Below are 26,674 nucleotides of genomic sequence, written 5' to 3'. Positions count from 1 at the left end.
TAAGACATAGTAGAAAGAATAAAAGAATCAAGACGCTTGGTCTAAGTCTTCAAGATCTCAATCTTTTATTCTCTTTGGACCTCACATTTCTTATCTATGCAATGAACTAAAAACAGCTAGTAGGTGAAAATTCAATGAGCTAATATAAGAAATATGTTCTATCACTGTGAGGGACTTAAATATAGAGAGTCACAATTTCATTCTTTTGTGTAGGTGTGTATAAAGGTAGAGGTAAAAATAATCAAATAAGAGAATTTGTATGAAGAAATGTAGATAGCTTAAACACTCTATATCTTAGGTGATGTTAATTCTAACCATTTTAGTAAATGTTGTATTAATTCTTTTTGAATGAAACAATACCTTCCTAAGAAGGGTTTTTTATTTGCAAAAATGACATATATTCTTCAAAATAAAGCTTTGAACAGGAGAGTCTGAATGAACTCACTAAGAATGCATACTGACTGAGAATAAAGAAAGAAAGAGAAAGAAAAGCTTTTGTCAAAAAAAATGTTTCTTCTCTGATAAAGAGGGTCAGGAATATATTATCATTCTCAAGTCTCATAGACATATCATAAAGGTAAATATTTAAAGATAACAGAATTTATAGAACAAGGTAGACTGCAGCAAATGGTTTAAAAAAAGTGATGCTGAAGTCATTATTTCTAAAAGTAAAGTCTTTGGGATTTCTCTAAGGTCTGCATGTTCACAGATGAATATTAAGAAGATGCAGGAAATTATTTATTTATACCCCCTTTCTCTACAACAGATGTATTATCAGTACACTTTCTTGAGGAATCATTGGGGATTCCTTTCAATATTGAAATTAGATTTTTTCAGTGTTTTTGATTCATTTTAAGACTAGTAAACTTAAGTAGATATATGACTAGTAGATTTAGTTATTAGTGGAAAAAATTAGGTATTACCTTTTCCTATCTTAACTAAAATATAAAAGATTGTTCTCTAATATTGAGCACATTATTTTAATCTATTTCAATACAATTCAATGATGATTATTCTATAAGGGCTGGGAAAAACACAGAAACAGGAGGAAAAGGAAGAATAAACAAATTTAAATAAAATGACAAGTAAATAAAAATAAGTACTCTTACCACTTTACAAGTTGGTACCACAAGGTTTTCACAGCTACATTCTAAACAGCAAAAACAAAAATATTTGTTTGGTCAAAATATATTGTTATCCTTTTAATAAAACTTTAAAATATGAAAAATAATTACCACAATGCCATGTTGGACAACATTGGCCGAATGCATTTTCTTTCACAAGATTCATATCTTCTGCACATTTGAGTAGGGGTACAGGGCAAAGATTTGGCTCACAAACTAAATAGAAAAATTATATAGATAAAGATTAACTTCATGCTGTAATGGCCAGTTCTCTTTATGTACCGTATAGATATTATTGATGTTGTGCATTGATTCATATCTCCCCAGTGCCAACTCTCCCACCACCCAACTGCCATGTATTGGCTAGGACAGAATGACTGATTCGTGTGCAGGTACAACCATAGTAGGGTTGGGAGAGCTTCATCAGGCAGAGTCCTGAGAAATGGCAGTGGTATAAGGAGAGGAAGTGCAATAGTGTGGAACCGTATGGATATCTAGAAATTCTATGATGTTAAGAAAAGTTATAACTAAGCTGCTTTGGGTGAAGTAATGATGTTACCCAAGAAAAACTATGTTTACATGTTTATAAATATGTTTAAAAATATTACTTTTTTATATTTATTATATATTTTCATATGTAAAAATTCAACTAAGGTCCAATATAACAATATAACTAAGGTGCACTGGGCTTCTTAAACACTGGATAAGTCTAAAAATCTTATATTAGCTAAATTATACTTACCACAATAGTACTGAGGACAACAGAAGTTTGTGGTATTAAGGTCCACAGTGAGAAATTCACCATCAGTACATAATGGGATGGGTTCAGTGCAAGATTCACAAACTAAAGTTGGAATAAAAAAACAAGACTCATAGTTGAGCTCAAGACAAGCTAACTATTAGTTAAGACTACCATATGCAAATAGAATCAAAATAAATTGCACGTGTTTCATAAAAGTAGAAACAGGTAAAAAAGGTTTTAATAGGCAAAGATCCTTATTTGGTCATAAAGACAGGAGTACTGCCTGAATATATATATATTTTTAATGCTTTCCAAGCACAGTGACAGATAGAATGCCATTTTACCAGATTTCCAGAATAATCTGCTCTTTCTAGGTCAAAATATTGAAATATTTATTTATTTATTTATTTTGAATGTTCTTAATTCACTATCCTTGATTACTCCAATTTATAGATGAACAATACAGTAGGCACCTTTTATTTTGGGCTGTTACAACATACTCTCCCATCTTTGATAACAACTCTCTGAATGACCTTGAGTTAAAACCCCCACACCATCTTAAAATGACTGTCTATAAAGTTGTTCTACTGTCACCCAGCCACCATGTGAGAACAGAACCCAAATTAGACTAATCTGAGTCTCTTTCTGTGGAAGTTGTATGGCGAGCAGAGGCATACCACAACAGAATACATGTGGAGCTGACTTATTCCTTAGTGACTGCTGCCCTGGGCAGCTGACTTTTCTTCCCAGGTCTTGGCTGTTAGGTTTCGTCTTGATTCAATACACTTTTCCAAATCTTTCTAATAATGGTTGCAGTTTAGCTAGCCAGAGTCAGTCAGTTTCTGCTACTTGCAGATAAAAACCTTAACATATACAAAAGAGATCTGTGTTGATTTTCATAGGGAACAACTGAAATATAGGGGTGTTTGACTATATTAACCACCAAATAATTGATATGCAAACTCATCTGAAATGGAAAATAATGTATTTTTTAATTTCCAGTTCATCAGACAGAATGCACAACTTCATATGCAGTCATTTCCAGACATTCTTCATTTCTACCATTCTCTTTCAACCTGGTTAATTCATACCTGGTATACAGGATCTGAAGTTTCAAAGGGGCCCTGTAAATCCTGCCAGAGTCCATTATTCTAGTTAGTTCTTCAAGGGAAGCCAGGACTAAATTTTATCCAAAAAAAAAAAAAAAACTGGATACTGACTTTATTGACCTTATTTTTTTTTAATTTAGTTATATTATCCTGGTCATGCTGTTGAGGCTGAGAAACATATATATTTGTTATTGACAAGGGAAAGTAATAATAATTACAGTAATTATAAAGAGTCATTTAAAATACTATACTTTCTTTTCTACAGTTCTTGCTCACTTGAGTTCTCATGAGTGTTGAATGAGAATATTAGTTACTATCAGCCCAATAAAATTCATATCAAATAAAAGATTTACAAGAAATTATCTTGTAGAACACTCACCACAGAGAGGGGAAAAACAGCAAGACTCTTCCTGTTGAACTTGAAACATGAATTGGTCTTCTCTGCATTCTGGTATTGAAATAGTGGGGCATTTGGATGGGTCACATTCTACAGAAATACAAAGATATTTGAAAATTTGTATAGAGTAAAATTACAGAAAAAAATTAAAGTGTTTATCTTTGAATTTAGTGATAATTAACTTATTTTAAAGATTAAGCAGCAGAAATATATAAGGACTAACAGGCAAAATATATATATATATATTTACATATATTTATATATAAAGAAATTGCAAATGAAAAAAAACTATCCTTAGCAAGCAAACTCCAAAATTAAACTTTTAGAATAAATAGCTTCATTGGACACACAAAAAAAATGGAGCTCTAATCCACTATTGAATGACAATATTTTTATTTTTCCTAAATTATTACTCACCACATTTGTACTGTGGACAGCAAGAAAGAGAGCTATGACCAATGACCAATTTTTGACTACTTGTACATGTTGGAATGTGAGTTTCACACAAAGTCATATCACAACCTGGAAATAAGAAACAGAAACATTAAAATATAAATGGACTTAACTAAGCTCTTATGCTGCTAACTCAAAGCTGGGCAATGACTCTCACTAGACAAGTTCTAATATTGCAATTAAACAGATTCGGTTCAGAAAATGGGCCACTTGTGAAAGGCAGCAGGTTTAAGATTTGTTTATTATTATTATTGTCTTTTGCAACCTATTGTCATAAGGCAAAGATTCCCGAATCTTTTCTCTTGTCATGTATTTCTGAATATTATTGTCAATAGCCAGATGTTTTCCTGTGTTTTTACAAAATCAACAGAACTGCAATGGGACAAAACTTGCTTCAAGCAAGTATAACTGGGGCGGGCCAGGTGGCTTAGCAAGTAGAGTTCTCGCCTGCCATGCCAAAGACCCAGGATCGATTCCCGGTGCCTGCCCAAGCAAAAAAATTAAAATTAAAATTAAAAATTAAAAAAAAAAGAAAGTATAAGTGGCCTTTTTAGCAGTACTTATTAGCTCAGCCTTACAATTCTTTTTCATATCAAGCATCATGCATGCCATGCTTTTTTAAAGAGAGCATCAATGTATTTTGTGGCATTAACTAACTAGAAAGCATCAGTCTACATACATACCACACACTTCCATGGAACAGCAAGTCCACTTATCAATAATGCCCAGGGCAACTTCACCTTCTCGTTCACAAAGTGGCGAGGGCTCTTCCTGACAATCAGGCTCAATAGGAATAATGCTCCCATTCTCCAAGCATCTGTACAGAGAACATTCTTCAATCCCCCCATTCCAGATCTCACCAGCAGCACGGGGTTGGTCTTCACTATCAGTACACACTAAAAAAGATCAACACTGTTATATCACTTATGACCTGGGCACCAAAATAAGTCAAGCCATGATGTTTTTATTTCAGATGAGACATGGTCCAGTAACACAGATGCTATGTCAAATATCTATCCTTTCTCAGATGCCTCTTCCTTCATCACATACCAGCTTACCATTTGCTTCAACAAATTTGCTCTTCTTGGGCCCGTGGAAAATATTTCCCCACCTATAACTTAAATTTATAGGCTGTCTCCTCTAGAAATAAGATTATTTTAGATATATTTTAAGACTTTTCATAAAATTTCTTTAGCTTGAACAAACTCAATAATGTCATTTAAATTAGTTTAAAAATACCAAACATTAAAAATGATTAGTATTAGAATACCATGTAGTCCCTACCTCATGTGTGTCATATGAAAATTTGAAATAATTCTTTAAAATTTAAAAGTGGGAAGTAGATGATCAAGCAAGATGTTGCTTTTATTATTATAAGTTTTTACTTTATGTTAAATATGGTTCTCTAGTATTTCTTTTAAGGAAAAATAGAGATAAATATACTGAACAACCAATATCCCTAGCCTCTAATAAGCTTCTCTTGTGTTATTCTAATAACTATCAAACCAACTGCATAGATCTCTAAAGCACAAACATATGCGTCCTCTGTTCTCTCGGTTTTTCTGCAGATGTTTCCATCATTGACAAACACAAGCTTGTTCCTACAACTATATCTGCATTTCCCTTCCAACAGCCTTTCCCATTAATTATTAGCTAATTCCATTTTCTTCTGAGCATAATGATAAGCTCTATAACTGCCATAGAATTGTTTTAGAATTTTCTCTATTTGTACTTTTTTTAAACAGTCACCAAGATGAAGATAATCAGAATAAAATGGCTTGAAAATGAAAGTAGAAACTTTAAACATTTCTTGAGTGTTTATTTTTATCTAGACATTGTGCTAAATTCTAAATGCTTTTTATTATTTTATATCCCCACAGTACTTTCTGGGATAAGCATATTATTTCCCCCATTTTACAGATGCTTAACCCAAGGCTCAGAGAACTAAAGGTAAACCATTACAATATGGGAGAACTGGATTCAAATTCAATCCACATCTATGCTATACTCTTAACTAATATGCCATTCTTTCTTCCAGTTATTGTAGGTACAGGTAGAGATTTAAAGTCATCACCATCAAAGCTCCTAATTTTGTTAACATCAATTGAAATCAAATAAAAATCAAACTACAAACAAAATTCATTTTCTTTCTAATACCAAGGTTACCATTAAACAATCTTTGTCAAAGCATTTCACCAAGATCTAAAAAAAGTTTTGTTTTGTTTGTTCAATCCCTAAAAGGTCATTTTGTATTTTACTTCTTACCACATTTTTTCTCTGGAATGCACTGAGTTGAATCCGGCCTGTGAAGAATTGTCCCATTTTTGCACACACAATCTTCTCTTAAATACAAACATGAGGGATGTTCATAAAACCACTTGTTCAGACATGTTCGTGCCTCACATGGTTGTACACAGGGTTGATATTCTTTCCCCTCTGGGCAACTCAGAGCTGTGAATCATAGGGGACAAATTTGCTAATAATTAAAAATAAACTATTTGAGTTCTAAAAAAAGGAAGAAATATCAGATTTATCAGATTTCTTTCTGATAATGAATTTGGAACATTTTAAAGTCCATTTTTTCATTTCCTACAGACCCATAAATCAGATATAAAACCTTAACTCAAGCCCTAAAACAGACTAAGGCTATTTGAAGACTCAATGGCTATTTTTTGAGCATCTTCCATGTGTCCAGCTAGTATTTGGGTGTTAGGGTGGGAAAAGTTCCAGATTTACATCAAATAAATATGACTAAGAGGCAGCCCAAATCTGGTTACAAAAAAAAAAAGATTCAACTATAATGAAGTTCTGGCTCAAGGTAAGGAGAGGAGTTATGACCGTATACTCTAAATAAACACAGAAACATATTTTAAATTCAATACTAATTGAGCCAAATCATAAAAAAAGAAAAAATACTGCTTAGGTTTAATCTTTTAATCTCAAAAGAAACTACCATTGCTGAGCAGTTTTTAAATGATGCTTTAGAATATTCTTGTTGATTTTCAGTCATCTTAAAAGTTCATACTATTAAATGCCCGGCTGATAGGGGTGTAAGTGTCAGTAGAGAACAATTTGACAGTCTTGAGTAAAGATGGAAATGGCATACATTTTCTATGAATCAGCAACTCCACTTTTGAATAGTGACTGCCTCTGGGGAAGGAGGAAAAACACAAGGGTAGAAGGACACATAAGAAGCTTCATCCATAACCATTCTATTTCTGAAGCTGAGCGGTGGACCTGGTGTTTGCCTTATATTTTTCTTTCTCTATACATTTTATTCTTACTGAATTGTTTTGTGATTAAAAAACAGAAAGAGACATAAACAAGTGAATGCTAAAAAAATCAAATGATTTTTAATGGCTAAAAAAATATTATTTGGTTAATAATTACTTACGACAGTAATCGGGTGTTCTCCAGTGAATACAGATGTCAAACTTATTGCACAGAGTTACGTAGGCAGAAAGTGCATCACATTCATATTTCCAAAAATAGGTATAATTGATCCACATCTTTTCACAGAAGTCCTGTGGTGAAACCTAGAGAGACATTTCACCCTGAGATGCGTTATAGTTTTTTATTCCTCTGAAGGCCCTAACACAAACTAAGACTATTTAAAGAATCAAAAGGTAGTAAGTTAATATTCATTGCAGTTCCTCTTAGAATTAGAATTTCAAAAATCTATATTATTTAATGTTATCTTCTAAATTTACAACATTTTCAATATATTTTAAATAGGGTAAAAATTTTTATTTTAAAAAAGCCTTACCCTAACATATGCTGTTTATAAGAAATTTACTTTAAATTCAAAGACACAAATTGTTTTAAAGTGAGAGGATAGAAAAATATTCCATATGAATAGAAAACTAAAAGAGACCAGGGGTAACTATACTAATATCAGACAAAATAAACTTTAAATCAATAACTATGACAATAGATAAAGAGGAATATTATATATTGATTAAAGAGTCAATTTGTCAAGAAGATAAAACAATTTAAAACATATTATAACCTAACAATGGAACCCCAAAATATGTGAAGTAAACATGAACAGAATTGAAAAGAAAGTAGACAGTTCTAAAATAATAGCTGGAGACTTCAATATAACAATTTCAATAATTGATACATCATCTAGACAAAACTAAAATAAGGAATTAAAGAACTTAAACTACACAATAAGCCAACAAGACTGGACAGACATATAGAGAACATTTCATTCAAGAGCAGCAGAATACATATCTTCTCAAGTATGCATGGATTATTCTCCAGGTTAGACCATATGCTAGGACACAAGAGAAGTCTCAGTAAGTTTTAAAATATTAAATCATTCAAAGTATTTCTCTAGAAACAATGAAAGGACACTAGAAATCAACAACAGAAAGAAAACTGGAAAATTCAAAATATGTGGAAATTCAACAATTAAAGAATTGTCCCCTTAAAAAACTAAAGGGGACAAAGATGAAAATGAAAGGGAAATATAAAATACTTAGACACAAACGAAAATAAAACCACAACATATTAAAACTTATGGGATGCAATGAGAAAAGTACTTAAGGGAAATTTATAGCTGTAAATGTCTCTGTTAAAAAGAAGTAAGATCTCAAATCAGCAAGTTAACTTCACACCTTGAAGAGAACTAGAAAAACAAGAGCAAACTCAGCCCAAAGTTAAAAGAAGGAAGGCAATAATAAAGAGTAAAACAAAGATAAATGAAATAGGGAATAGAAAACAGTAGAGGGAATCAACAAAACTAAAAGCTGTCCCTCTGTAAAGATCAGTAAAATTGACATATCTTTAGCTATACTAAAAAAAAAAAAAAGATGCAAATAACTAAAAAAAATAAAAAATGAAAGTGGTGATATCACTACTGACATTGCATTTAAAAAAAGAGTATCAGAAGACTCTATGTACTATTGTATGCCTATAAATTAGAGAACCTAGAGAGGAAAGATTAAATTTTTTGAAACACTCAAATTACATAAATCAATTCAAGGAAACACAGAAAATCTCAACAGACCCATAACAAGCAAAGAGATTGAATAAATAAGCAAAACCTCCCAATGAAGACAAGACCAGGACCAAATGCCTTTACTGGTGATTTCTACCAAACATTCAAAGAATAATTAACATCGATCTTTCTCAAACTGTTTCCAAAAACTAAAGAGAAGGGAACACCGTTTAGCTTATTCTACGAAGGTAACATTATCCTGATACCAAAGCCAGAGGTATACATCACAAGAAAATACAGACCAATGTCCCAATGAATATAAATGCAAAAATTCTCAACAAAATGCTAGTGAAACTAATCCAACAGCCGCTAAAAAAAGATTATAAACCATAATGAAGTGGAATTTATCCCAGGAATGTAAGGATACTTCAACATTAGAAAATTACTAGATGCAAAAGAGTGATAGAAAGGAGAAAAAATTAATTAAAGAATGTAGGAATAAAATCACAAAATCATTATACCACATCAATTCGAAGTTTTGGTAATAGGGTGGTATATGGGTTATTTATGTAAACCTACAATTCCTCTAATAAAAAAAACATTATCAACTTTATTGATGCAGAAAAGGCATTAGACAAAATTCCCACACTCTTTCATGATGCAAACACTCAGAAACTAGAACTGGAAGGGAACTTCCGCAATATAATGAAGAGCATTCATGAAAACACACAACTATCATCATACTCAATAATAAAAGACTGAGTGCTTTCCCACCAATATCAAGAACAAAATAAGGGTGCCTGCATTTACCACTGTTATTCAACATTGTACTAGAATTTCTAACCAGAGCAATAAGGCAAGAAAAAAAAACTAAAAGGCACCCAAATTAGAAAGGAAGAAGTAAAACTCTATCTATTCATAGATAGCATGACCATATATATATATATATTTAAAATTCCAAAGAATCCACAAGAAATTACTAGAGCTAATAAACCAATTCAGCTAAGTTCAAGATCAATACACCAAAATCCCGCTGTGTTTCCATATACCATCAAGGAACAATCCAAAAAGAAATTACAATTCCATTTATAATAGCATCTAAAATAATATACATCAACAAATAAATTTAACCAAGGAGGTGAACTATTTGCACATTGAAAACTTCAAAACATTGCTGAAAGAAAGTAATGATCTAAACAAACAGATACACCACATTCATGGATTGAAGGGTGTAATATTATTATTTTTAACACTATCCAAAGTGATCTACAAATTCAGTACAATCTTAATTAATCCCAGTAGCCTTTTTTGAAGAAGTGGAAAAGTCAATTCTCAAATTCAAATGGAATTGCAAGGAGCCCCAAATAGCCAAAGCAATCTTGAAAAAGAAAAACAAAGTTGAATAGTCACACTTTCCATTTTAAAACTTACTATAAAGATTTATCAAAACAGTACTTTCTAAGGGTAAAAATAAATAACAATGGAATAGAATTAATATTCCAGAAAAAAAAAAAAACACACTTCTATGGCAAATTGATTTCAACAACAGTGTCAAGTCCATTCAACTGGAAAAGAATAGTTTCTTCAACAAGTAGTGTTGGAAAACTGGATTTCCACATGTAAAAGACTGAAGTTTAATCTCTACCTCCTATCATATGCAAAAATTAACTCAAAATGCACCAAAAAAATAAAAATAAGAGCCAAAATCATACAATTCTTAGAAGATAACAAAGGGGGAAATCTACATGACTTCGATTTAGCAATGGATTCTTAGATAGGACACCAGAAGCTCTAGCAAGAAAAAAAAATAGATAAACTGGACTTCATCAAAATTAAAAATGACGGGGGCCAAGATGGCGGCTTAGCAATGTGCGCATTTTAGTTCGTCCTCCAGAACAACTAGTAAATAACCAGAAACAGTACAGAACAGCTCGCGGAGCCACGATAGTGACCAGACATACAGCATACCCCAGTCTGGACCAGCTGGACCAGCTGTGAGTCTCCATAACTGTGAGTACACCCAAGCCGTGGCGGCCAGTGCCCAGTGCCACTCCCCCACAGGTGGCTTCCTGGAGGGAAAGGAAAGAGACTCTAACAGTAGCAGGGACTGAGTCCAACCAAACATCAATTGTGGCATTAATAAACAAATTCTGACTACTAAAAATAGGCCCCCAGCTTAGGCGAACCTGGTCAAGGTGGAGGTCATTTATTGGGCTAACTGAAAAAGAGGAAAGGGGACGAAACAGAGGGTTTTTTTGGCTATTTATAGAGGCTTGGCCACCTCTGGATTCAGCGGTGGTACCACTCGGGCTGCAACTGCCCTAGGCAAAGGCAGAAACAGACTGCTTTCAGGGCTGTCTCCCACCTGTGCCTTCCCCAGGGGAGGGGTGAAGCCCAACTGAGGTGGAACCCCTCTCTCAAGGAATTCAAACCCCAGGGCTTGGCAATTTGAAGCCATTAAAACCAGCCTACAACCTCTCCTCTGTCTCCACCACGCCCCCAGCAGGGAGAGCCTTCCAAAGTTAAAGGAGCCACAACACCTTTTGCTGGGCAGGATAAGAAAAACAGAGCCCAGAGACTTCACAGGAAAGTCTTTCAACCTGCCGGGTCTCACCCTCAGGGAAGACTGACGCAGGTGACTCCTTCCCCCTGATAGGAGGCCAATTTAGTCTGGGAAAACCCTGCTGGAGTCTGTAACACCTATGTAGATCCTCCTAAGTGTGGGGAGGGAAAAGGCACCTTACAAGCAAGACAAGAAACAAGAAAACAAGAACTGAAAAATTACCCTCTGTTAAACAAAACTTAAGCTAGAGGCCCAGAAAAAGCTGAACTGAAGGTCAAAGAACAGATAGACAACAAACTCATCTAGCAAGAAAACCCTAGGTAAGATAAGTGAAAACAATCTCCAGAATAAACTAATTAAGGTAATTAAATGTCTAGATGCCAGCAAAAAATAACAAATCACACCAGGAAAATTGAAGATAGGGCCCAGTCAAAGGAACAAACCAATAGTTCAAATGAGATACAGGAGCTAAAACAACTAATTCAGAATATACGAACAGAAATGGAAAACCTCATCAAAAACCAAATCAATGAATTGAGGGAGGACATGAAGAAGGCAAGGAATGAACAAAAAGAAGAAATGGAAAGTCTGAAAAAACAAATCACAGAACTTATGGGAATGAAAGATACAGTAGAAGAGATGAAAAAAACAATGGAAACCTACAAGGTAGATTTCAAGAGACAGAGGTTAGGATTAGTGAACTGGAGGATGGAACATCTGAAATCCAAAAAGAAACAGAAACTATAAGGAAAAGAATGGAAAAATATGAGCAAGGACTCAGGGAATTGAATGATAATATGAAGCACACAAATATACATGTTGTGGGGGTTCCAGAAGGAGAAGAGAAGGGAAAAGGAGGAGAAAAACTAATGGAATAAATTATCACTGAAGATTTCCCAACTCTTATGAAAGACCTAAATTACAGATCCAAAAAGTGCAGCGCACCCCAAAGAGAATAGATCCAAATAGAGGTTCTCCAAGACACTTATCAGTCAGAATGTCAGAGGGCAAAGAGAAAGAGAAGATCTTGAAGGCAGCAAGAGAAAAGCAATCCATCACATACAAGGGAAACCCAATAAGACTATGTGTAGATTTCTCATCAGAAACCATGGAGGCGAGAAGACAGTGGGATGATATATTTAAATTACTAAAAGAGAAAATCTGCCAACCAAGAATTCTATACCCAGCAAAATTGTCCTTCAAAAATGAGGGAGACATTCCTTAAAATGATAGAGGGAATATATGAAAAACCCACAGCTAATATCATCCTCAATGGGGAAAAATTGAAAACTTTCCCCTAAGATCAGGAACAAATAAAGGATGTCCATTATCACCACCATTATTCAACATCGTGTTGGAGGTTCTAGCCAGAGCAATTAGACAAGAAAAAGAAATACAAGGCATCAAAATTGGAAAGGAAGAAGTAAAACTATCACTGTTTGCAGACGATATGATATTATATGTCGAAAACCCAGAAAAATCCACAACAAAACTACTAGAGCTAATAAATGAGTACAGCAAAGTAGCAGGCTACAAGATCAACATTCAAAAATCTGTAGTGTTTCTATACACTAGCAATGAACAAGCTGAGGGGAAAATCAAGAAACAAATCCCATTTACAATTGCAACTAAAAGAATAAAATACTTAGGAATAAATTTAACTAAAGAGACAAAAGACCTATACAAAGAAAACTACAAGAAACTGTTAAAAGAAATCACAGAAGACCTAAATAGATGGAAGAGCATACCATGTTCATGGATTGGAAGACTAAATATAGTTAAGATGGCAATTCTACCTATAATGATTTACAGATTCAATGAAATACCAATCAAAATCCCAACAACTTACTTTTCAGAAATAGAAAAACCAATAAGCAAATTTATCTGGAAGGGCAGGGTGCCCCGAATTGTTAAAAGTATCTTCTTTTTTTTTTTTTTTTTTCAGGTGATGAGGTTTTTTTTTTTTTAATTAACGGAAAAAAAGAAATTAACCCAACATTTAGAGATCATACCATTCTACATATGCAATCATTAATTCTTAACATCATCACATAGATGCATGATCATCATTTCTTAGTACATATGCATTGGTTTAGAAGAACTAGCAACATAACTGAAAAAGATACAGAATGTTAATATAGACAAAAAATAAAAATAATAACAGTAAAATCAAAACAAAACAAAACAAAACAAAAATCTATAGCTCAGATGCAGCTTCATTCAGTGTTTTAACATGATTACTTTACAATTAGGTATTATTGTGCTGTCCATTTTTGAGTTTTTGTATCTAGTCCTGTTACACCGTCTGTATCCCTTCAACTCCAATTGGCCATTATCTTACCCTGTTTCTACCTCCTGCTGGACTCTGTTATCAAGGACATATTCCAAATTTATTCTCGAATGTCTGTTCACATCAGTGGGACCATACAGTATTTGTCCTTTAGTTTTTGGCTAGACTCACTCAGCATAATGTTCTCTAGGTCCATCCATGTTATTACATGCTTCATAAGTTTATCCTGTCTTAAGGCTGCACAGTATTCCATCGTATGTATATACCACAGTTTGTTTAGCCACTCTTCTGTTGATGGAGATTTCGGTTGTTTCCATCTCTTTGCAATTGTAAATAACGCTGCTATAAACATTGGTGTGCAAATGTCCATTTGTGTCTTTGCCCTTAAGTTGTTAAAAGTATCTTGAGGAAAAAAAACAAAGCTGGAGGTCTCACGCTGCCTGACTTTAAGGCATATTATGAAGCCACAGTGGTCAAAACAGCATGGTACTGGCATAAAGATAGATATATTGACCAATGGAATCGAATAGAGTGCTCAGATATAGACCCTCTCATCTATGGACATTTGATCTTTGATAAGGCAGTCAAGCCAACTCACCTGGAACAGAACAGTCTCTTCAATAAATGGTGCCTAGAGAACTGGATATCCATATGCAAAAGAATGAAAGAGGACCCGTATCTCACACCCTATACAAAAGTTAACTCAAAATGGATCAAAGATCTAAACATTAGGTCTAAGACCATAAAACAGTTAGAGGAAAAGGTAGGAGATATCTTATGAATCTTACAATTGGAGGCAGTTTTATGGACCTTAAACCTAAAGCAAGAGCACTGAAGAAAAAAATAAATAAATGGGAGCTCCTCAAAATTAAACACTTTTGTGCATCACAGAATTTCATCAAGAAAGTAGAAAGACAGCCTTCACAATGGGAAACAATATTTGGAAACGACATATCAGATAAAGGTCTAGTATCCAGAATTTATAAAGAGATTGTTCAACTCAACAACAAAAAGACAGCCAACCAAATTACAAAATGGGAAAAGACTTGAACAGACACCTCTCAGAAGAGGAAATACAAATGGCCAAAAGGCAGATGAAGAGATGCTCAATGTCCCTGGCCATTAGAGAAATGCAAATCAAAACCACAATGAGATATCATCTCACACCCACCAGAATGGCCATTATCAACAAAACAGAAAATGACAAGTGCTGGAGAGGATGTGGAGAAAGAGGCACACTTATCCACTGTTGGTGGGAATGTCAAATGGTGCAACCACTGTGGAAGGCAGTTTGGCGGTTCCTCTAAAAGCTGAATATAGAATTGCCATACGACCCAGCAATACCATTGCTAGGTATCTACTCAAAGGACTTAAGGGCAAAGACACATTTGCACACCAATGTTTATAGCAGCATTATTTACATTTGCAAAGAGATAGAAACAGCCAAAATGTCCATCAACAGATGAGTGGCTAAACAAACTGTGGCATATACATACGATGGATATTATGCAGCTTTAAGACAGAATAAACTTATGAAGCATGTAATAACATGGATGGACCTAGAGAACATTATGCTGAGTGAGACTAGCCAAAAACTAAAGGACAAATACTGTATGTTCCCACTGATGTGAACCGACATTAGAGAATAAACTTGGAATATGTCATTGGTAACAGAGACCATCAGGAGTTAGAAATAGGGTAAGATAATGGGTAATTGGAACTGAAGGGATACAGACTGTGCAACAGGACTGGATACAAAAACTCAAAAATGGACAGCACAATACTACCTAATTGTAATATAATTATGTTAAAACACTGAATGAAGCTGCATCTGAGCTATAGTTTTTTTTTGTTTTTGTTTTTTTATATATTTTTTTATTTTTTATTTTTATTTTTTTCTCTCTATTATCATTTTATTTTTTTCTGTTGTCTTGCTATTTCTTTTTCTAAATTGATGCAAATGTACTAAGAAATGATGATCATACATCTATGTGATGATATTAAGAATTACTGATTGTATATGTAGAATGGAATGATTTCTAAATGTTGTGTTAGTTAATTTTTTTTAATTAATAAAAAAAATGAGGGAGAAATTAAAACATTTTCAGACAAAAAATCACTGGGAGAATTTGTGACCAAGAGACCAGCTCTGCAAGAAATACTAAAGGGAGCACTAGAGTCAGATATGAAAAGACAGAAGAGAGGGGTGTGGAGAAGAGTGTAGAAAGAAGGAAAATTAGATATGACATATAAAATACAAAAGGCAAAATGGTAGAGGAAAGTACTACCCAAACAGTAATAATACTAAATGTTAACGGATTGAACTCCCCAATCAAAAGACATAGACTGGCAGAATGGATTAAAAAACAGGATACTTCTATATGCTGTCTACAGGAAACAAATCTTAGACCCAAAGATAAACATAGGTGGAAAGTGAAAGGTTGGGAAAAGATATTTCATGCAGATAACAACCAGAAAAGAGCAGGAGAAGCTATACTAATATCCAACAAATTAGACTTCAAATGTAAAACAGTTAAAAGAGACAAAGAAGGATACTATCTACTAATAAAAGGAACAATTCAACAAGAAGACATAACAATAATAAATATTTATGCACCGAACCAGAATGCCCCAAAATACGTGAGGCAAACACTGAAAACACTGAAAAGGGAAATAGACACATCTACCATAATAGCTAGAGACTTCAATTCCCCACTCTCATCAATGGACAGAACATCTAGACAGAGGATCAATAAAGAAACAGAGAATTTGAATATTACAATAAATGAGCTAGACTTAACAGACATTTATAGAACTTTACACCCCACAACAACAGGATACACCTTTTTCTCAAGTGCTCATGGATCATTCTCAAAGATAAACCATATGCTGGGTCACAAAGCAAGTCTCAACAAATTTAAAAAGATTGAAATCATACACAACACTTTCTCAGATCATAAAGGAATGAAGTTGCAAATCAATAATAGGCAGAGCACCAGAAAATTCACAAATACGTGGAGGCTCAACAACACACTCGTAAACAACCAGTGTCACACCCTACACAAAAGTTAACTCAAAATGGATCAAAGATCTAAACATTTGGTCTAAGACCATAAAACAGTTAGAGGAAAAGGTAGGGTGATATCTTATAAATCTTATAATTGGAGGTGGTTTTATGGACCTTATACCTAAAGCAAGAGCACTGAAGAAAGAAATAAATAAATGGGAGCTCCTCAAAATTAAATACTTTTGTGCATCAAAGAACTTCATCAAGAAAGTAAAAAGAAAGCCTACACAATGGGAGACAATATTTGGAAACAACATATCAGATAAAGGTCTAGTATCCAGAATTTATAAAGAGATTGTTCAACTCAACAACAAAAAGACAGCCAATCCAATTACAAAATGGGAAAAAGCCTTGAACAGACACTTCTCAGAAGAGGAAATACAAATGGTCAAAAGGCACATGAAGAGATGCTCAACGTCCCTGGCCATTAGAGAAATGCAAATCAAAACCACAATGAGATATCATCTCACACCCTCCAGAATGGCCATTATCAACAAAACAGAAAATGACAAGTGCTGGAGAGGATGTGGAGAAAGAGGCACACTTATTCACTGTTGGTGGGAATGTCAAATGGTGCAACCACTGTGGAAGGCAGTTTGGCGCTTCCTCAGAAAGCTGAATATAGAATTGCCATATCACCCAGCAATATCACTGCTAGATATCTACTCAGAGGACTTAAGGGCAAAGACACAAACGGACATTTGCACACCAATGTTTATAGCAGCATTATTTACAATTGCAAGGAGATGGAAACAGCCAAAATGTCCGTCAACAGACAAGTGACTAAACAACTGTGGTATATACATATGATGGAATATTATGCAGCTTTAAGACAGAATAAACTTCTGAAGTATGTAACAACATGGATGGACCTAGAGAACATTATGCTGAGTGAGACTAGCCAAAAACTAAAGGACAAATACTGTATGGTCTCACTGATATGAACTGATATTAGTGAATAAACTTGGAATATGTCGTTGGTAACAGACCATCAGGAGATAGAAATAGGGTAAGATATTGGGTAATCAGAGCTGAAGGGATACAGACTGTGCAACAGGACTGGACACAAAAACTCAGAAATGGACAGCACAATACTACCTAACTGTAATGTAATTATGTTAAAACACTGAATGAAGCTGCATGTGAGAATGATAGAGGGAGGAGGGCTGGGGACATAAATGAAATCAGAAAAAAAGATAGATGTTAAAGATCAAGATGGTATAACTTAGGAATGCCTTGAGTGTATAATAATAGTGAAATGTACAATGTAAAAACTTTAAAAATGTTTTTGCATGAGGAAGAACAAAGGAATGTCATTATTGCAGGGTGCTGAAAATAGATGATAATTAATACTTTAAATTGTCACCTTATGTGTGAGACTAAAGCAAAAAATGTTTATTTGTTGCAAAATTTATATTTTTACTAGAGCATTTCCTAATATAACTCATGTAGATAGTTTGATTGAATGTCATAAGAACTTGGAATCTCAGGTAGGACATGAAATTTTGTTGGTATGTCCAGAGTGATGCCCCAATGAATCCCAGAATGATTTGATCAGTGACTGGAAAAGTATTTGTTAGCCCCCTTTGGGGAATGGTGAGAGCGGGGAGAAATTCAACTTCCCCAAGTTGAATTCTTGATATTCTCACAAGCAGTGTGGACAACCAAAGCTATAGACTGAGCCCCCAGTCTTGGGGTTTGTTCACATGAAACTTAACCCCACAAAGGATAGGTCAAGTCTACTTAAAATTTAGGCCTAAGAGTCATCCCCAAGAGAGCCTCTTTTGTTGCTCAGATGTGGCCTCTCTCTCCAGCCAACATGACGAGCAGTCTCACCACCCTCCCCCTCTCTGCGTGGGACATGACTCCCAGGGGTGTAGACCTCCCTGGCAACGTGGGACAGAGATCCTGGAGTGAGCTGAGACTCAGCATCAAGGGACTGAGAAAAACCCTAGAATGAGCTGAGAATTAACATCAAGGGATTGAGAGAAACTTCTCGACTGAAGGGGGAAGAGGGAAATGAGACTAAGTGTCAATGGCTGAGAGATTCCAAACAGAGTCGAGAGGTTATCCTATAGGTTATTCTTATGCATTAAGTAGATATCACCTTGTTGTTCAAGATGTAGCGGAGAGACTGGAGGGAACTGCCTGAAAATTTACAGCTGTGTTCCAGTAGCCATGTTTCTTGATGATGATTGAACAATGATATAGCTTTCACAATGAGACTCTGCGAATGTGAAAACCTTGTGTCTGATGCTCCTTTTAGCTACTATATCAACAGAAGAGTAGAACATATGGAATAAAAATAAATAATGGGGGAACAAATGTTAAAATAAGTCTAGTTTGAAATGCTAGTGGTAAATGAAAGCGAGGGGTAAGGGGTAGGGTATATATAATCTTTCTTTTCTCTATTATCGTTTTATTTCTTTTTCTGTTGTCTTTTTCTTTTTCTAAATTGATGCAAATATTCTAAGAAATGATGAATATGCAACTATGTGATGATATTAAGAATTACTGATTGTATATGTAGAATGGAATGATATCTTAATGTTTTGTTTGTTAATTTTTTTAATTAGTAAAAAGTTAAAAAAAAATTAAAAATGACTATGAATCAAAGGACAGTATCCAGAAAGTGAAAAGACAATCTACAGAATGGGAGAAAATACTTACAAATCATAATCTGATAAGGGTTTAATAGCCAGAATACATAAAGAGCTACTACAATTCAACAACAAAAACCAATAGACCAATTTAAAAAATGGTCAAAGGATTTATATAGACATTTCTCCAAAGAAGATGTACAAATTGCAAATAAGCATATATGAAGATGCTCAACTTTGTTAGCCATTAGGAAAATGCAAATCAGACTACAAGGAGATGCCACTTCATACCCACTAGGATGACCAATATATATTTTTTTTAAAAAATGAGACCAGAAAACATAATGTGTTGGCAAGAATGTGGCTAAATGAGAACACATTTTACATGGCTGGTGGGAACGTTAAATGATGCAGCCATTGTGGAAAGCAGTTTGGTGGTTCCTTAAAAAGTTACACATAGAATTACCATATGACCTGGCAATTCCCCTCCAAGGTACACCCTAAAGAACTGATAGCAAGGGCTCAAACAGATACTTGTATACCAATGTCCATAGCAGCATTATTCATAGTAAGCAAAGTGTCAAGATGAATGAATAAACAAACTCTAGTAAATACATAACAATGGAATATTATTCAGCCATAATAAGGAATGAAGTCTGATACATGCTACAAAACAGATGAAATCTGAACACCAAAGGACAAAATACTGTATAACTCTGTTTATGAGAAATATCTAGAATAAACAAATGCATAGACAGAGATTACCAGGGGTTGGAGAGAGGGAAGAATGGAGAGTTATTGCTTAATGGGAACAAAGTTTCTGTTGGGGTGAGGAAAAATGTTGGTAATAGATGGTGGTGATGGTGGCACAATTTTGGAAATGCAATTGCCACGGAGTTGTACACTTGAAAATGGTTAAAATGGCAAATATTATGTAATAAATATATAAATATAATTTCACAATATTAAAAAAAAATAGGGAACAGGGTGATCAAAAGTCATCAGAATCAGAGAAAAACTGGGAGATATTATATTGTTAGCTCCGAAAATGGAGGAAGAGACCACAACACAAGGAATGGAGGTGGCCTGTAGAAGATGGAAAAGGCAAGGAAACATATTTTTCCCTAGAGCCTCCAGAGCATACAGCCCTGTCACAATGTTTCCTCTGCCCACATTTCTGTTACTCTCTCATCTTTCCTGAAAATCTCATCCTTTTAAATTGTTCATCTGTCTAAAACTCTGTGATGTCTTCTCCAAATCTGTGCTCCTATGTACCTCCCTATTGAATATTGTAACATGTTTTCATACGCTTGATTTCCCACTAGGTTATTAACTCCTCCAAGGCAGAAAAAAGTTTTTGTTCATCTTTGTCTCACGGGAGTCTAACAGGGTGGCTAGAATGTGGCAGATGTTCAAAAACTTTTGTTAAATGAGTCCTGAAATGCTATATTGTTTTTCTTTTGTCGCTTATGTATTCTTTTTTTTATAATGATGTAAATTATTGACAATACATGCTAGGATCACCACCACCCATTACCAAAACACTTCCATCATTCCAAACAGGAACGCTGTATTTTTTAAGCCTTAACTTTCCTTTCCCTATCACCACCCCATCCCCTGGCAACCTATACTCTAGATTCTGACTCCATTAGTGTGCTTATTCTAACTGTTTCAAAACAGTGAGATCATATAGTATTTGACCCTTTGTGTTCGGTTTATTTCACTCAACATGATGTACAACATTGTGAATGCAATTAACAGCACTAAAATATATAACTGAACATGATTAAAAGGGAAAATATTAGGCTGTAGATATGATAAAATATTTTTTAAAAAATCCATGGAACTACACTGCACAAACAGTGAATTCTAAGTTAAGTCATGGACTTAACACACACACACACAAACATTTATTAAAGCACGCTAGCATCAGTTGTAACAAATGTCTACACCAATGCAAGGTGTTAGTGATGGGGCAGTATATGGGAATCCTGTTCTTTTCATAATTGTTCTGTAAACCCACAATTTTTCTAATAACAAATATAAAAATATCTGCTAGTCACATAACTCAGAAAGTTAGAGACTAATAAAGGCCAATTAAATTTAATATGTAACAGGTTCTATTACAAATATACACCTAGGGCTGGGTCATGAAGAATTGACTAACCCCTCAGTATTTCAATTTCTATACTGAGTTATCAAGTGGCACTGATCTCTTTCTCCTAGAAGCATTTATTCATAGACAGAATTTCATTTTCTTGAAAGCTGTAAATATATTTCTGTCAAAACATAGGGGAAAAATAGAATTATTCTTCCTGTGTCTGTAAGTTATAAACAGTAAATGGTTCTGAATTCCATGGCATACTGACAGGTGTGGGGATAGACTATTCTCAGCAGAAGAACATCATGGCAAAAACATGAATATATTGGCTTTTACTCTCAACATGTTTAACATGACAGTTCTTATTTATTAATTCTCTCAACTTACTTTATCATGACATGGAGTAAAGACTCTTCTATTTAATAACGCAATACAATGACTACAATCATGTTCAGTACAATTTCTAACAGGTCTTCTTGTTGTTACTTCAAATAATTTCTCAATCTCCCAGCTTTCAATAAATAATTCTATATCTTCCATATTGGTAATAATCGTGCCATTTTGCATCCTTAGATCATCATCTGGATCTTCATTGCAAATTCCTAAAAAAAAAAAAAAAAGTGACATTTGGAGGAGGAAAAATCTCTCACTTGAACCAAAATGGGTAGCAGAACAAATCAGTTAAGTGATTTTAAATGAATGAATTATGATCTGAATAATTTCTTTGTCCTCAGACTTTAACAATGATAGATTTTTAATGATGTTTCTGGTTCTTTGATAAAACAGAATAGAACTGCCTTAACCAATAAGAGAACCCATGATTCTAGAAGTCAAGATATCTGAAAAGTTCACAGAAGAGGAGTTTGATTCTACCCCTACACTCTTCCATTAATACCACCATCTCCTAATTTAAGAACTAGCTTTTAAACTTGGGAAGACATTCTCCAGTGGAGTGGACATTTGGTTATTGCTTCCCTGGCATCCATTCCCCTGGGAAAACCCTGCCTAAAACCTTTAAATAGTTCCTTAAGGGAACTAACCCTGCCCCTTCCTATAGCATGTGACACCACTCCCTTGCTTTAGCAACTGTTACAGGTAATCCAGGCATAAACCAAGTAGCTGGTGGTAGTCACTTAGACCCAGGATTCCTTTAGCATTAGAAGAACAATTGCCAAGATCAGGACTTGAACTGAGAATTCTAGAGCACAGACAATCTCCTTCTTGGGGTAACATGGTCTGCCAATGGTTTTAATGCTTTAAGCTACTACAGTCTGGTTTGCTTAAGGAAGGCAAGACAGAGAATGGATCTTAGCCTCCATGTGGTGGAGTACAGAGTCAAAGGAAGTACAGAGAAATGGTCCCAGAACCCTAATCCTATCTCACGGGAATACCACCCTACCTAAAGACTTAATTTTTTTAATTTCCAAGGATCTAGTCTACAAAGGATATGAATTAAATATTTTATTCCAAATATTGAATCTTAATCCTCAAGGAGGTGTATTCGCATGAATAAAAGTGGCTGGGGCCCAAAGTTACCTCACCCCTGAAAAGTACACAGGGTGCTAAGTGCAAACAACAACAACAAAAAAAATTCAAGTTAAATGAGCTATACTGTAAAGCTGCTGCCATCTATTTAAGGCCAAACTTTTCTGGAGAAAGATAATTGTTAGTGAAAATATTTTTTTACTGCACCCCCAGTCCATCAGCATCCCTGCAGACTTTACTCTGCTTAGCAGAATGAAGTGTCGCTCTAGGTGTCCCACTCTGGTATCCATGCTCAATTTGGGTTCCACTTAGTTCCCTATAACCTTTGTAGCAAGCACCAGCTCAGTAGTTCCAATAGTACCCAGATTTCCCTTAGTGTACGTCATGGAGTTTGGGAAGTGGCCTTTGATTAGCAGAAAAATTAATCCTAGTCCTAATTCTACAGTGATCAATTAAGAATCCAGCTATCACAGAGTTTGTCTCTATAAAAGCAAGGGCTGACAGTGAAGAAGGAGGAAAAGAAAAAGTATAAAAATCAGAGAGATATCATAACACTCAAAAGCGATAAATTGTAGGAGAAAATTTGCAGCATTGTTTTTTTAATGTGTCTCCCTACATATACGTGTATCTATATGTAGGCACACACAGAGAGGCAGATGTGTGATGTGTTACCACAGGGAATTTGTTCACAGTGCTTTTTTTTTTCTTGGTAGGGGCAGGGGATTGGAGGTGCACTGGCCAGGATTCAAACTTGAGCCTCCTTCATGGCAGATGAGAATTCTACCAAAAATGTGCATTCTTAAAGTCTGTAAATTATTACCCAAAAACAACTACAGAGATATTGTTGGCATTGAATCATGTACCCCAGGAAAGGTACTTCAGACGCAAACTACATATACCTGGGTGTAGAGGTATATGTAGTTTATACTTCATAATAAAACTGGGACAAATACACAAAAATTATTTTTTTTCCTTGTCTAACTTTCAAGAGAATTGAAACAAGCTTTTCCTGAATGCAAACTTAAAAAAACATAAGGAAAAACAAATTTATTTGTCTTTAGCCTTTATATGCCTCATTTTTATCACCAATAAATTGAGATAATACTACTGCCTAATTAATATGATCACTGTTAGAATTAATTGAGTTAAAATATGGGGGGGGGAATCCCCGACATTTCATTAATGCTTACTAAGAACAAGATAGTAGAAAGAAAAACAGCAGCGATTGTAATAATGATAAACATATTATTTCCATAAACTACACAAATTAAATTGCTGTTACTTGCCATTAAGGTCATTTGCTGAAAGTCAGGGCCTCCTTCAGTATTCACAAGGGGAAAAATGAAATCTCATCTCAAATCAGAAAAGGAGGGCAACAGGAGTCTCATATGGCGTCATGTGAGGAGATAGGAAAAGTTGAGATTTGGAGAGTGGTACTCACCACAAAGTCCTTCAGTGTAGGATGACAAGTTAAACTGGATGCCAAAATGAATGTCTATAATTCCTGTAAGATGAGCCCACTTTATGATGAGTCCAGATGGAGTGGTAATCACGTACATCGTACCAGAATCCTCTATGGACAGTTCATGATGTGAAAAAGGCAAAGGTACAACAATAGCATCGACTTCAACCTAAAAAAGCATAAATGCACCTGCTAGAACAAATGCTTATATTTAAATATAAATTCATTAAAATTAGGAGAACCCAGATTCTTCTATTTCTTCTCAATATAAACTACATTTCATTTTTTAATATATTTCTCTATGCTACCACAGTTTCTCATAATTTCAAAGCCCCTCTTATTTATTGTTCCTTTGTTATGTTATGCCTTGCTATATTCAGTATTTGGTCTAATTGTATTGGCTTTTGTTTTTGTCAAACCTTAATTTTCATCTATGTTATGTATGCTTTTATGTCTATTTCACTCAATAATATACATTGATTACACCATTACGCCTGATATGAGCTTAAAATTTAAAAAAAAACAGTTATTTACAGGATGTATTCTTTATTCTGGGTTTTGTCTTTCCGTGGCAGTGTTTATTTAACTATAATAATGTTTGTAACAATTGTCTGCCAAGCTTGTTAAAGATTAAATTTCCCAACAATTCTGGTTCCTAGGTTTGGATTGGGGTCTTAGACATTGTATTTTTAGCAAGTACTTTTGGTAATACTGATGTAGACAGTCTAAGGTTTACCCTTTGGAAAACCATGCCTTAAGTAATGGCAGTGACATGGAACCATGTGCTGTAACTAGCAATAAATGTCTCTAAGCTACATATCATCAATTATCTGATTTCTCATATTTTGCTGAAACATCTTCCCTCTTGTTCTTTGCCTGGTTAATTTCTACTCATTCTTTAAGGTTTCTCTTAGTTGTCACCACCCTTACTGACCCACCTATAACCAGTATTGTGTGACCCTTCCCTCTGTCCCTCAGGACGTCTTGCACAGCTCTGTCCCTGCACCTCCTATGCTTTCTGACTGACAGATAATTACACGCATTGACTCTCCATAACTACAAGTTACTTAGTATCGGGCCTGAGTCATTTTGTCATGTAAACTCTTAGAAAATTATTTTTGAATAATTATTAATTGAATGTAATACTAGTGAGACCAAAAATAAGCCTTTCAGCCTTAATGATAAAAGAATGGCACTACTCAAGTTTTATTTCCCACCCACTTCCTATTAGTACTTAAACTTAAAACTTTCTAATAGCCCATTTTACATTTTAGGTTCATTTTACTACTCTGTCCAACCTAGAATCCACGGATTTGTGCTAACAGAATTATTTTCAGAAAATACATAAAATTTCAACCGTTTGAACAAAATTTTTGCACGTTTTTGTTGTTCATATTGTTGAACTTTTAGAGAGAACCATTTAGATATAGTGAAGTAGCCAGCTCTTAATTCACTTTTATCCAGTAAGTACATATTTCTTAGGCTGTTTCCCTGTAAAATTAAATGGCTGCTTTCTGAATTTTTTAATGCACTGTTCTTTTTCCATTTATTTCAACAAAGTTAAACATTCCTTCCTTTCTTATTTTAGTTATCACTTGTTCCCATATAAATTTATGGTGTCCAGTACTTCAAAACTACTTCTTCATATGCTCTCCCTCTTCTGAAATTCATGGCTACTACCCTGTTCAACTTTCTTATCTGTCTTCACATCATTTCTACTCTAATTTAAAACATGAATATTAACTCTAGCACTAAGAAGTGTGATCACTCACGTCATCTGAGAGGGCTTCAACAGATTTAACAAAATGGCCACAAGTATGTCGCAAAGACTTCACAATGGAGATTTGCAGCAAGTGGGATATCATAGAGGGAAAATTTAATATTAAGAAACATATTTTAGACTGTGAAAAGAATGTTTATATATAACAGCTATGAAACTCTACTAATCTGTTTAATTTTCCCTCCTATTGGAAATAATTGCTTATTATTTCAGTTTAACATAGGATATTTTTAACTTTGTGTTCTTACCTTTCTTGCTATCCGATTGATAAGTATTTTATGTATAGATGTTGTCAAATTTAACTTCTTAAAACAAAGTCCAGAGATCCTTCCAGAGGAAGCCTTAATTTTAAAAATAAAAAGAAAGAAAGGAACGTTATGGTGTTAAACATAATTTCAGCAACAAATAGAGTGTATTTTCTAAACACTTTGCAAATACTCACTAGCTTTTTAAATGAGTTTCCATTCTGGAAAAGAATATAAGGGAAAACATTTTAAGGTAAAAAAAAATGACTTGACTTTTTAAAACATCATTTACATTAATATTATATGACTCT

At 34.4% G+C, this 26,674-nt stretch overlaps 1 protein-coding gene across 4 annotated transcripts in view; it reads right to left on the bottom strand.

The window, feature by feature from the left end:
- OTOGL (otogelin like) overlaps nt 1-26,674 on the bottom strand; it is a 156,547-nt gene that overhangs the window by 12,193 nt on the left and 117,680 nt on the right. For 2 of the 4 annotated variants that reach the window (XM_077111518.1, XM_077111520.1), the window contains 12 exons: nt 26,561-26,584; nt 26,367-26,459; nt 24,318-24,507; nt 21,779-21,993; nt 7,220-7,361; nt 6,091-6,276; nt 4,509-4,721; nt 3,790-3,894; nt 3,355-3,462; nt 1,867-1,968; nt 1,236-1,340; nt 1,110-1,150 (listed from right to left, as the gene is read on the bottom strand). In XM_077111518.1, coding sequence (XP_076967633.1) covers nt 1,110-1,150; nt 1,236-1,340; nt 1,867-1,968; nt 3,355-3,462; nt 3,790-3,894; nt 4,509-4,721; nt 6,091-6,276; nt 7,220-7,361; nt 21,779-21,993; nt 24,318-24,507; nt 26,367-26,459; nt 26,561-26,584 — 1,524 coding nt within the window. Of the gene's footprint in view, nt 1-1,109; nt 1,151-1,235; nt 1,341-1,866; nt 1,969-3,354; nt 3,463-3,789; nt 3,895-4,508; nt 4,722-6,090; nt 6,277-7,219; nt 7,362-21,778; nt 21,994-24,317; nt 24,508-26,366; nt 26,460-26,560; nt 26,585-26,674 lie in introns of those variants that run through there. The other 2 variants (XM_077111519.1, XR_013155846.1) reach the window with 2 other exon arrangements.

Source organism: Tamandua tetradactyla, chromosome 7 (assembly GCF_023851605.1).
Source record: "Tamandua tetradactyla isolate mTamTet1 chromosome 7, mTamTet1.pri, whole genome shotgun sequence".
NCBI lineage: Eukaryota > Metazoa > Chordata > Mammalia > Pilosa > Myrmecophagidae > Tamandua > Tamandua tetradactyla.
The sequence above is the reverse complement of the archived record's forward strand: the minus strand, read 5'-3'. Positions and strand labels throughout refer to the sequence as shown.